Source organism: Orycteropus afer, unplaced genomic scaffold (assembly GCF_000298275.1).
Source record: "Orycteropus afer afer isolate SDZICR_OR568_19922 unplaced genomic scaffold, OryAfe1.0 scaffold00032, whole genome shotgun sequence".
In the NCBI taxonomy this organism is placed as follows: domain Eukaryota; kingdom Metazoa; phylum Chordata; class Mammalia; order Tubulidentata; family Orycteropodidae; genus Orycteropus; species Orycteropus afer.
The window spans coordinates 6,399,611-6,412,385 of record NW_006921619.1 but is presented as its reverse complement, the minus strand read 5'-3'; the positions used below and the strand labels follow the sequence as shown (position 1 = coordinate 6,412,385).

General features: G+C 47.9%; 1 protein-coding gene across 1 annotated transcript; it reads right to left on the bottom strand.

The window, feature by feature from the left end:
- Window positions 1-4,784: 4,784 nt before the first annotated feature.
- ABCF3 (ATP binding cassette subfamily F member 3) lies at window positions 4,785-12,562 on the bottom strand. Its single transcript, XM_007935926.2, has 21 exons — window positions 12,490-12,562; window positions 12,119-12,266; window positions 11,899-11,978; window positions 11,376-11,422; window positions 11,074-11,171; window positions 10,861-10,983; window positions 10,438-10,704; window positions 10,052-10,132; window positions 9,897-9,956; window positions 9,734-9,790; window positions 9,595-9,617; window positions 9,434-9,489; window positions 9,120-9,320; window positions 8,950-9,026; window positions 7,390-7,434; window positions 7,177-7,309; window positions 5,806-5,894; window positions 5,577-5,668; window positions 5,260-5,392; window positions 5,033-5,120; window positions 4,785-4,943 (listed from the first exon to the last, which is right to left on the bottom strand). Exons 1-21 carry the CDS (start codon window positions 12,560-12,562, stop codon window positions 4,785-4,787), a joined length of 2,130 nt encoding a protein of 709 aa, XP_007934117.1.
- Between the last annotated feature and the right edge of the window lie 213 nt (window positions 12,563-12,775).

Sequence of the window (12,775 nt, the reverse complement as noted above, 5' to 3'; positions counted from 1 at the left end):
TTATATAGTATGTGATGCCAATTGAGCTTGATGTCCCCTGTGACTATGGTCCCAAGCCCACAGGTTCAACTACTCGGTCCCTCTGGGTAGCTGTCTGTGACCAAGCAGTGACCACAACCTTGCCCCTTGTCAGCTCTACTATACACTTGGGAATTCTGATCATTCAAATAAACTTATAGGACCATTGTCTGCCAACACTATATATGTTCTTGGATACACTCCCCATTTCAAAGACATACCTAATCGTTTAGCCTGTCCACCTATCTATCCATCCATATACCCATGTTAGCTTTCACTGATAATGCAGTACTGTATGTGCAAAAGTCTTCTCCCAGTTTTTGGATAATCTTAAGTAAGATTTTGCTTGCATGTGATATTAACATTGTTAGATAATTTCCACATTCTATGGAATCACCTTTCTTTGGAATGGGTACAAGTATGGATCTCTTCCAGGCAGTTGGCCAGGTAGCTGTCTTCTAAATCTCTTGGCATAGCCAAGTGAGTGCCTCCAGAGTGGCATCCATTTGTTGAAACATCTCAATGGGTATTCCATCAATTCCTGGAGCCTTGCTTTTCTCCAATTCCTTCGGTGCAGCTTCGACTTCTTTCTCAACACCATTGGTTCTTGATCATATACCACCTCTTCAAATGGATGAACATTGACCAGTTCTTTTCGGTACAGTGACTCTGTGCATTCCTTCTGTCTTCTTTTGATTCAAAATGACCCAAACTGGTCTATTTCAGCTCACTAATGCCTAGGATATCAATCTTTATGTGTTCCATTTCAGTTTTGACAACTTCCAATTTTCCTAGATTCATACTTTGTACATTCCTTGTTCCAATTATTAATGGATGTTTGCAGCTGTTTCTTCTAGCCTAATAAATAAACAAATTATTTGAATGTCCTTTTAGGATTGTCTTGAAAGGCAAGAAAGGAGGTTGGAAAAAAAAGAAAAGAAAAAAAGACCCTTTAACCTGTATGTCTTTGTGTTTATAAAGATCTGGCCCAGAAAAAGGCTTCCACTCTAGTTTGGGCAGAGGTTGAAAATCCTTGCTGAGTCTGAACTTCATCCTTCCCTCTCATTTCTATGGTCCTAATCCCACCTCCTTAAAGTGAGATTTTGCTATCAGCCTTAATGCTGGTCTCCTGGCCTCTACTCTCCTTCAACATTATTCTCTAATTTTTCTCAGTTTAGTTTTCCTAAGATATTATCATTCTTATTGAACACCAATTATGTGCGGGGCACTGGTGTGGATATTGATGAGCTGCCCAGATCCTTTTTCAGGAATGAAGGCTTGTTGCCCTGCCTGCTGAGTCACACCTCCTTCCAGGTGCAGTCTGTATCCAAAGATTAATTAACTTGACAGTATGGAGGTCTGGTGTTCTGCTCCAATTCAGGACACCTTGGAGAGGCTACCCCAGCTCCAGAGCTGCCTGTGTGGTTCCCTGAGGCTCTCACTGGGCCTGCTATCCTACTCAGCCTTCCCTCTGCTCCACCCTGCTTCCTGCCCCTCATCCCACAGGGTTTGATCTTAGGAGTGCACACTAATAAATGTCCTGCCTCAGAGCTGTTTCCCAGAGAACTTGACATGTGACATTTTCAAAAGATGCAATGATTAGTAAACCACCTGTAAGGTTGTCAAGGATAAGTGGAACTACAATCTGACTGTTGGCATGCAGTGTTTATGTTCTGATGGGGTAAGCCCAAAGTGCAATGGAAGCCCAGCTGAGGAGTCTGGACTGAAGGGAGCCCATCACTCCCAGTTCAGGGATCCCTACAGCCCCATCAGCCAGGTCATGAAAGTCCTCCACAGCCTGGATCCACCTGCCTGCCCACTGGGATTGCTCACAAGTTGCCAGCCAGTGTGGCATGCTTACCTGATGCATATTGGTGGCACTGGTAATGAATGGCAAGGGTTTTGTTTGGTTTGCTTCATTGGGTGGACCAGACCTAGGCTTCAGGGATATCTGAAGAGTGGCTCTTAGTGGGATGTTTTATATTCCAAAATGACAGACCCAGTGAAAGTAAATGACACTTTCTATTACATCATGCTAGAATTTGCCTGGAAATCAGAGAACTTGGCAAAACGTTGTCTACATCCAAACAAACTTAACAGTATTAATGCGACATTGAAATAATTCCGACTAGCATCATACTCAATGAGTGCCTCTGTGGTGCCGAGACCCATGATCCTTCCATACCCCTGCACTGTGCCTCCCACTGGGACCAGCTAGGTTGCTCTTGGTGAGTGTAGTCAGGGCAGAAGCCGGGAGGCCAGATTACAATGAAGATAGCAGTTTAAAGGCCTGAAGTTGGTAGGCAGCTCCAGGGCTAGCAGCCTCCACAGCCTGTTGGGGTTAGCAGGTTCTCTGTAGTATGTAGTGGGTGGTTGCTGTGATCAGCAGTCTGGAGTCATCAAAGGCAGCTTCTCAACAGTCCATGTCAGATTCTTCTCACCTCTGGGCCTTTAAGATTGGAGCTGGCTAATATTGCCCCTAGGAGCTCTGGTAGCATAGTGCCTAAGGCACTTGACTGCTCACCAGAAGGCTGGCGGTTCAAACCCACCAGCCACTCCTTGGAAGGAAGGTTGGGCAATCCTACTTCTGTAGCGATACTGCCTCGGAAACCCAAGGAGGGGTCACTATGAGTCAGGGCCGACTCGACGGCAAAACAACAATATTGCCCCTATTTGTCTATCCCTCAAGATGACCATCTTCTACTGCCAACTTCCCTCCCTAAAGCTCTTCCAAAAACTCACCTTACACACCCATTGTGGGGTCTTTCTCAGCTGCTGCAGCTCACTCATCCCAGCTTTCTAAAGTGTAAAGACCTGCAGTGTAGGCTCCTACTGTTAATCTGGAGGCCACCTGGTGCTGCCCTCTACCTCAAAGAGATCCCTTCTCCAGAGCTCTGACAAGGGGTGAGCAGACTGGGTGACAAGCTCACTATCAGAAAGTAGTTGGAGCTGTTAAAAAGTTTTGCTTCCTGCAGCCAAACCTACTCTGTGGCAGTCTACCCTCTGGAAACCCTCAAGAGAATATCTTTTTTTAATGATAGTCTTTCCAGTAAGACTGCCCATACAGGAACCACATTCTGAGTGCTTATGCATTAGGCACTTGTTAAAAATTCTTGAAATAATCCTGTAAGAAAACTGAGTCAGAGGTGTTCAGAGAGGCTAGGTGATTTGTTGTGGGAACTCAGCTAACACTGCTAATCCCTTCTATTACCAGTAATTGAATTGGGATTTGATCTTAGACCCAACTCCAACTCTAGTGCTTGTACACAAAGCCACCTCCAAAAGAGCAGAGGCCATCACAGAACCCTTTAGCATCTCCAGGGCCTCCAAGGATTGGAGAACTATAGAAGTTCACGAGCTGGTGAAGAGGCTGAAACTCTGGCAAACAGACATAGCTCCTACAATAGATGGTTTTCCATCTCACCCGTCTGCAGGGCTGAAGTTGGAGGTGACTGAAAGGGCTCTCAGGTGCACCAAGATAGCACATGACCACTGACAGCTGGATGAATAGCTCCTCTGGATTTCTGAGGGAGGCTGAGGTGGCAGGCAGGAAAATGGCCCTTCTGCCAGCTTCATCAGTCCATCAACACTGCTCTGTGATAAATCAATAGAGCCTTCCTGCCATTATTCTCCTGTACCCCCAGAACAGGGTTCTCTCCCCACAGGTATCTCAGCCACCAAACCAGCAGCTCAGGGTTGAGCTTTGGGACTATAGTCCCCATGAAGCCAGCAAGGCCTTCTGATGAATCCAGTTTCTCCGCTGTCATTAAGCTGAGGCAAACGAGTGTCTCTTTTTCAATGTCTTCTACATAATAATTACATAAAGCAGCTGAGTCCTCTACAAATGATATTTATAAATCACATCACCTCCATTAAACAACTACCCTTCCCTAAAACAAAGCTTAATTTGAAAACAAAACTGGTCAATTTCTTCCCAAGGCTGTTCTTAATTCCCCATATCCCAGGCCCCAGGTATGTGGCTAGAGAAAAAATAAAGGACATGGAGCCACTCAAGGAAAACGGGGGCAAAGACAGCTTCTCTTCAGCCCTGCAGAATTCAGTTTAGAGAGGCAAGGTGAGCCTGGGCCAGAGACGACTGGAGAAAGCAGTTGGCAAACCATGTCTGAGGCCAGACTGCAGAATCAGTTCAACCTTCTAAGCAGCAGGGCCAAGACAGCAGAGCCTAAGAGCTCGTCACTAAGGCTGAGCCCAGACAAGGGGAACAGCACCACAGTGATGCCAATACACTTCCCTCCATCCTACCGTTCAGTTCATCCCTGGAGCAGGCAAATGACCTTGACACCACAGCAGCCTTGAAGTCTCCTCTCAAGGGCAAGTCTGTTCTGCCGTTGTGCCCTCTGTGTGACTCACACACAGGAAAGCGTCAAGTCAGAAAGCCCATACCCTTCAACACTGGGCAACCCACTGCAGCCGTGCCCAGGGAGCAGCAGAGATGAGGCGAGGGAGACACATGGGGGGATTTAATTTATACAGCAGCCACTCAAGGCCCAGTCAGAGCTGGGGCAGTTGGAATCTCTAAGTCCAGAGGGCACCCCTCACATCTTCCCCCTAGGAGACCAGTCCTCAAAAACTCTTGGATGTGGCTCCCTGGTTTGTGCAGAGGATGCTCCAGTCAAAAGGAGTTTTGGGAATAAGGCTGTCCCCAAACTGTGGGGAGTCCATGGCCTGAAGTTGGTTGCCTATGTGGTGGCCCAGGGGTCTGAGAGACAGTCCATGTCCGGGGCACGGTCTTCAGCCTGGTGGCCCTAGAGGAAGCCCTCACGGCGGAACTGTTCCTGGAGGAAGGCGCGGTACTGGTCAAAGCCCCCCTCGACCCGGGTGACACCACCTCCTTCACACACCCACAGTTCTTGGCACACCAGCCGGATGAAGCGCTCATCATGGGAGACTAGAATCACACCACCCTGAAAGAGAGGAGACCAGGGAAGTGCTCAGGGGCCCCCAAGGGGGATACTCAGCCTAGGGGAGTAGTTAGCACAAAAGTTACACTTACCCTAAAATTGTTGAGAGCACAGCCCAGAGCCTCAATTGTCTCCATGTCTAGGTGGTTTGTGGGTTCATCCAGAATGTAGAAGTTGGGACTGGAAGGCAGAATCCAGGAAATTACAGGGGTTAGGGGGCAGGGAGAAAATGAACTTTGATTCAAAGGTGAGGAGATCATTTTCTTTTGGGCAAGAGGGAAAGATGTAAGGGCAAGAGCCCTACAAAGGGAGGCCTCACCAGGGCATGGTCATTTGAGCAAAGGCCACCCGGCTCTTCTGGCCCCCAGACAAGCTGGCAACAGGGCGCATGGCCAGTTCTCCAGAGATGCCGTACCGGCCCAGCTGGTGACGATATTCCTCTTCCGGCCGCCCTGAAAGAGGCCCCACCCCATCATGTGGGTTCCTGGACCAACTCCCTTCATCCTCCTGCCCCATTTCCAAATGCCCATATCCTCAGCCTAGACTTGGGCTGGTTACGCAGCACCCACCCCCAGGCAAGCCTAGCTATAGGGCTCAGCCCTGGCCCTCTTCCATCCACTCAAATCCCTAACAAACCAGGAAACTTGCGAGCCAGTAGTTCCACAGCACTGACATTCAGATCTAGCTGTTCCACATGGTGCTGGCTGAAATAGCCAATCTTCAGATTCCTGCAGGCAGAAATAAAGCAGAGAAGAAGGCATTTCTATGCTGCCCATAAAGGAGAGGAGCTATAGTCAGTGGGTACAAGTATCTTTGTGTGTGTGGATGTGTGTGTGTATTTGGGGTGGAAGTGGGTGGGCCTTACCTGTGAGCATGTCGGATGCCCCGAACAGGTGTCAGGTCCCCCATAAGTAGCTTCAGCATAGTAGACTTCCCAGTCCCATTCTCTCCAACCTGTAAGAAGAGGAAACATGAAAACCTTAAGGTATGTGTGCACATGAAACACAAAGAAGATGATGATAGTGGGTCCTAGGTAGTCACAATGAGCTCTTAAAGGATCACAAAAACATCTTTAATGAACTATAGAGAAAAATGATGAAGGAAGATATAAAGGGAAACAGCAGTTGAGTGCCTACCAAGTGCTGGGGATTTAATGATCCTAGTAACTGTAAATGTTATTTCCATTTTAAGGTTGAGGAAACTGTTTAGAAAGTGTTATGGATTGAATTGTGTCCTTTAAAACTGTGTTGTAATTCACCTACACCTTTAAGAAGGAGCTCTGATGGCATAGTAGGTAAGGTGCTTGGCTGCTAACTACAAGGTCAGCAGTTCACATCCAACAGCTGCTCTGCTCTGCAGGAGGAAGGTAAGGCAATCTACTTCCATAAAGATTTACAGCTTTGGAAACCCAATAGGGGTTGCTATGAATCAAAATAGACTCCCAGAAGTGGGTTACACCTGTGAGTGTTTTGCTATGTCAGTGAGGTTGTGTCTAAAGTCAACCTCTTCGGATATAAAAGAGACTAAACAAGCAGGTGAGCAGAGATGTGGGAGGAGAGATACCAAGTCACACAAAGACTGCTCACAAGCAGAAGCTCAGAGGAGTTAAGGACTTTCTTGCAAAGAGAAAAAGCCAACCACTAGAGCTGCCGCCCTGAATTCAGACTTCTAGTCCTCTTAACTGTGAGAAAATAAATTTCTGGATATTAAAGAAAGCTACCCACCTGTGGTATTTGTTACAGCAGCATTAAATGACTAAGACAGTAATCAAGCAAGGAATGATAGCCAGGACCTGAAACCTGATCCCAGAGCCCATGCGCTCTCATCTATGTCAAGAGCTGAGGCCAGTAACGTAAAGTCTTGCTACTAAGTATTAAGGAGCTCTAGTGGCATAGTGCCTAAGGCATTTAACTGCTAGCCAGAAGGCTAGTGGTTCAAACCCACCAGCCACTCCTTGAAACGAAGACTGGGCAATCTACTTCCGTATTGATACGGCCTCGGAAATCCAAGGAGGGGTCTCTATGAGTCGGATCTGACTCAACGGCAGTGAGGGTTTTTTTTTTTTTAACTAAGTATTAACAAAATATGACATGAGAGCTTTCCTCTTTCTACAGGAGTGCCCCTGTGAGGCTAGTGGATGAGGGCAGTATAACTATAGCAGTCTCTGGCCCAGGCTTCCTGCTCCTGGTGTGGCAGGAGAATCTTAACACATAGAAGAGAGAAAGGTAGACCCTACCACACAGATGCGGGATTCAAGATCAGCAGACACGGAGAGACGACTGAAGATGACATGTTTAGGATCATAGTAGAAATCCACTTCATCTAGTTGCAGAACTGGTGGTGAGAACTTCTCAAACCCATCAGGGAACCTGCAGGAGATAGAAGTGAGGAGCATGGGGAAGGCTAGAGAAAAGACCTCCCACAGCAGCCCCTTAAGCCCAGCACTCACTTCATCACCACCTCTGACTCCTTGTCCACAGGTTTCAGCTCTGGTCTAAGGGGAGAGATGGGGTGGGCTAGATTTAAGACTTTAAAAAGACAACTTTGTTTTTATTGCACAAGTAATATACATCTACTCCTCACTTATAGACTATCCTGTTACCCAATATTTTGTATTTATGACAATAGTAAAAGTCTACTATCCAACTACTTTGTGCATCAACAACATCTCACGGTAACAAATACCGAGGTACAAGTGAGAGTAACACTGGCTATGATAGCTAAGGTTATGTGTCAACTTGGCTGGGCCATGATTCTCAGTTCAGCAGTTATATAACCACGTAGTCATCCTCCACCTTGTGACCTGATGTGGTCATTCCCTATTTTCACATAATGCCAATTTTGGAACCTAACCATGTTGATAAGTAAGGAGTAGATGTTTATTTAAAGAAAAAACTTGTAATCCTACCACTGAGATGATGTTCTTATTTTAGAGTACATTCACCTAATTTGTTATAAACTGAAAAATAGGATCATCCTTTTTGTAGCCTCCCCTCCCGCCCAATTAACATATGATGTGTTTCCATGATACAGAGTTCTAAGCTTTATAATTTTTTATGTTCCCCAGCACCTTGAGCTCTGGTGGTGTAGTGCCTAAAGCACTTCAAACCCTCCAGCCCCTCCTCAGAAGGAAGATTGGGCAACTACTTCCATGGAGATACTACCTTGGAAACCCAAGGAGGGGTCTCTATGAGTCGGGATCGACTCTATGGCAGAGAGTTTTTTTTTTTTTTTTCCCATCAGCACCTCTAGAAATGTTGCTTCAAGATTAAACTCCCAATATGCAACATCATTAGTGAAATGCACACTGAGATACCACTTCACCCTCCAGAATGGCTAAGACTAAAAACAGTAAGTGTTGGTGAGGGTGTGGAGAAGTTAGAACCTTCATACACTACTGGTGGGGATGTAAAATGGTACAGCCACTCTGGAAAACAGCTTGGCAGCTCCTTAAAAATTTAGCATAGAGTTACCACATGATCCAACAATTCTAGGTATATATCCAAGAGAACTGAAAATATATACCCATACAGAAACAGGTACATAAGTGTTTACAGTAGCACTATTCATAATAGCCCCAAACTGGAAACACCCAAGTGTTTACCAACTGATAAATGGAAAAACAAATTGTGGTGTATCCACAGTATTTGGCTGTAAAAGGAGTAAAGTACTGACACATACTACAACATAGATGAACCTTGAAAACATAATGCTAAGTGAAAGAAACCAGATGTAAAAGGCCACATATTATATGATCTCATTTACATAAAATGTCCAGAACAGACAAACCCATGGAAACATATAATTAGATTAGCTGTTGCCCAGGGCAGGGGTGAGGATTATCCCCAACAACAGTAGAATACCATGCTTTGCTGCAGGAAAGGAAGTTAAAAGTGGCCTTCTAGCAAAGGGGAGACACAGAAGGGGAAGACAAGGGAGTGGCCTGCAAAATAAGGGAAGAAGTCAAGAGGTACGAGAATTAGGGCTTGGCCAGGGACATGATACTCACAGCTTCTCTAGCATCTTAAGTTTACTCTGCACTTGAGAAGCCCTGTTGGCATTGTAGCGAAACCGGTCAATGAAAACCTATAGTGGAGGAGTACAGGGGTTGGTTAGGCACCTCACCTCCCCACCTCTGACACCCATGGCATGGGAGCCCTAGCCCTGCCTGCCCCACACCTGAATGTGCTGGCGATACTGCTGCTGTGCCTCATATTCACGCTGCTGGTTCAGCAGCCGCTCCTGCTTGCTCTTGATGAAGGTCTCGAAGTCCCCTCGGTATCCATCCAGGCGCTGGCTGTGCAGATGGATGATGTCTGTGGCGATGGCATTCAGGAAATTGCGGTCGTGGGAGACGACTAGGATTGTGGAAGGCCATGTCTGAGGGGTCACAGGATGGCAGGCCCAGTTTGGAAGGGCAGTTAGCCCATAGCCCCAAAGTGTTTTAGAGGCAGAATTTCTCCAGACCCGCTCGCGAACCCATAGGCACTCACCTGCAGATAATTCTCTAGCCATAGGATGGCTCTTACATCCAGCATGTTTGTGGGTTCTAGGAAAAAAAAAGCAAGGGACCACATATTTGGGATTGAAGAGCCAGATAACTAGGAGTCCAGATGCTTCCCATCCCAAAATCAGGGTGCCATGTCAAACTCACCATCTAACAGCAGAAGATCTGGCCTATGAAAAAGAAGAACACAGGCATGAGGCTTTAGGTAGTGACTCACTGCCATCTCCTAAGAGCTAAGGCCCATCCATGCTCCACAGGGCTCCAGACACAGTCCTGGGAGACTCACCTAGCAAACAGGGCCCGGGCCAGAGCCAACCTCATCCTCCAGCCACCTGAGAACTCCCTAAACGAAGAGAGGACCACATCAGGAGTGGAGTTCCCCAGGGGAACAGGGGAAGCACAGGCAAAGTCAACAGCGCTCAGAGCCAAGAATGGCAAGGGCTACTCACCGGGTAGGCTGCTGCTGCATCTTAGGCGTAAAGCCAAGCCCAGCAAGAATGACCGAAGCCCTAAGAGTGAAGAAATTGAAGCATGCAATTGGAACCAATGATAGAGGGGAAAGTTGAAATCTGGGGGTGAGGGTGGGGGTGTAGGATTGCAATACCTGGCAGGTGCCTTATCAGCCTCAATCTCCTCCAATTTGGCATAGATTTCCACCAGCTGTGCAGCTTCAGAGCCTTCCACCCTGGGTGGGGGGTGGAGGAGAAAAGCAATCAGCTAGAGGTGGGCAGTCTAGAGAGATGTCTTGCACCCTCTACAACTGGAAGGCAGACTGGCTTGTTGCTGGGACACGAATAGGATACACGAGGTTGTGTCCAGGGTGGTGAGGGCAGTAGACACCATGGAAGAGGCAAAGGCTTTAGAGTCTACAGTGAGAAGTTCCAAGCTCTGCTGCTTACGAGAACTGGCACAAGAATTATGGATTGTGACAGTAAGGTGGCACTCTGAAGGTCAGCTGCAGCTAGTCATTTCTTAGCCTGGAGTTCTCACCTGCCAGAGGCAATCTGGGCACTAAGCTCCCGCTCCCGGCAAAGGAGGTCCTCTCGCACGGTATCACTCTCTAGCACACTCTGCAGGGCAGGGGTGTCATCGCCAGCAACCTCCTGCTCCACGTGCAGCAGGGAAATGTGGGCTGGAATCCGCAGGCTTCGGGTGGCCAGCATCTTCAGCAGCGTCGTCTTCCCTAGACCGTTCCGCCCCACTAGCCCGTAGCGGCGGCCCCAAGCCAGATTCACATCTGCGCCTGTCAGCAGTACCCTGCAGGAGTGATGGGAAGAAGATAAAGCGTGCTCTAGAAACAAGTGCACAGTAAGTTTAACAACAGAGAACTAACATTGTTTTAGAATCATGTCATTCCTCCAAATGATCCTTTAATTGGAAGAAAGAATGACACTCCCTCTGCCATGCCCTCACCTATCTCCAAAAGACACATCAAAGTTCTCAATTCGCACATCATAGGATTTGTTCTTGCCAGATGATTCCAACCGATTCTCTTTTCTGCTGCCTGCCTGGCTGGCTGATGCCTCTTCTAAAACTCTTTTAAAGGGAGAAATGCATAACTTTTAGTATTTCCAACCACATGGCGACACTGCTCTCTTTTGCTCTCAGTCACTGTTCCAAACTCACAGAGGGTTGCTGGTCTTGAGCGTGTCCTTCTCTGAGCGCTTCTCCTGCTTTGCCTTTAGTCGAGCCTCAGCCTTCTCTAGCTTCTTTGCATTCACTGTCTAAAGGTCCAAACACAACCATTTCACCGTAGGGTATAGAGTCACAAAGAAACTCCCAGAGAGGTCAACCCCTTTTAACCTATCCGTGAAGAACAGAGTCAAAGATTCAAAGAAAGACATAATCAAAAATCCCCCAGAAAGACATTCCAATATTCAGAGACAGTTATCCCCTGCCCCACTCAGCCACCCTTTCCTCTTCCTCACCGAGGACTGTTCCCTCTTTAGCAGTCCTGGAAGTTTGGTGTCACAGTCTGTAAGCGATAAGAAAAGCAGTCACCTTTTTCCTGAGGAAGGGGAAACTAACATTTTGAGTGACTAATATGAACGAGGCACAACCACAGACATTTTCAGGAAAACCTTATAAACCTGGGAATAGATGGCTATCATCCTCCTTCCAATTCAAAACACTCGAAAGCTAGGGCAGATAAATAACTCTCACAAGATCATGCAGCTCCTTAGTAAGTTGCAAAACTGGTGACGGTAAACCCAAGTCTGTCCAGCTCCAAGGCCCATATGCTCCCTGCCTTACCCAAGAGCTTAGAAAACTCTCCAACCCTACTTCCATTATCTTGGGCTCTTCTGCCCTCAGTAAAGACACCAACTAGCTTCTACAACCTTGTCCTGTGAAACAGATTGGAGTTCCAGGGAACAAATAGCTGGCTGGGACAGAGTGGAGGCTGAGAAAAGGGCAGAGACAGCAGCTAAATCAATCTTCCCTCACTCTCACCGTAGTTCTCTGTTATCTTTGACAACTGGATAGGAGTGTCCAATAACACCTGGCTGTTTCCTTGGCTCTGTGGCTCCGCGCTTGAGGACAGGGGCAGAAAACGCAGTTAGGAGTTGAGAATAATGCTCCACGGCCATCAGATCTTCCTTCCCCACCTCTCGTCTCCACACCGTCCGCCCTCTCCCACCGCCCACGGTAGCTCCCATGCCTAGGAACATACAGGCGCAGAGTGTTGTACATGCGCTGACACACAGCCCTAATGCCCTCGTCATCCTTGCTGTCTCCGGACACTTCCTGCAACAGTTCTCCCACAGCTTCTACCAGGTCATCCACAGACTCGAAGTCCGCGCTGCCGCTGTGCAAAACGCCTGGGCCGGGCGTGGCAGGACAAAGAAGATAAAAGGTAGGGTAGGCATACAGTTTCAGTTCCCGAACCGCAGTCCCAGTCTGGGCTCCAGACCCAATCGGCCCTCGGGACAAGAGGTCACGCAGCAAAGAGACCCGGCAGCGATACCTGGCACTACCCTCCCTTAGCCTTTTCTCCGCACTTTCACTTCTGCCTTCCCAGCCCATTGACTCGGTTCGGCTCACCCGTCACGTAATCGAAGACCTGTCCGTCAATTTCGGGGAACTCGCTCCGCAGGATTTCAGCGCAAGTCGCCATGTTCCTGTGGGGCTCCTGTCCGCGCAGTCTCCGTGAGATCTCGGCCAAGGCCCGCCTCCTGCCCTTCCCCTGAAGGCACGTCCCTCCTTCCAAAGCGCATGCGTCTCAGTGACGTAAGAAAGGAGTTGAGTGCGCGGAACCTGCCAGGCTAGGGAAACTCGGATGAAGGAGGGGTGCGCAAACGCTGCAAGGCTAAACTGGAGGTGCTCTTTC

Bases quoted from the DNA above. Each gene is read 5' to 3' on its own strand.
- ABCF3 (XM_007935926.2), bottom strand. From the start codon at position 12,562: ATGGCGACTTGCGCTGAAATCCTGCGGAGCGAGTTCCCCGAAATTGAC. The intron at 9,791-9,896 runs GTGAGTAGCCCT...CTCTTCGTTTAG, and splicing joins ATGCAGCAGCAGCCTACCCG to GGAGTTCTCAGGTGGCTGGA. The intron at 9,027-9,119 runs GTGTGGGGCAGG...CCTCCACTATAG, and splicing joins AGTATCGCCAGCACATTCAG to GTTTTCATTGACCGGTTTCG.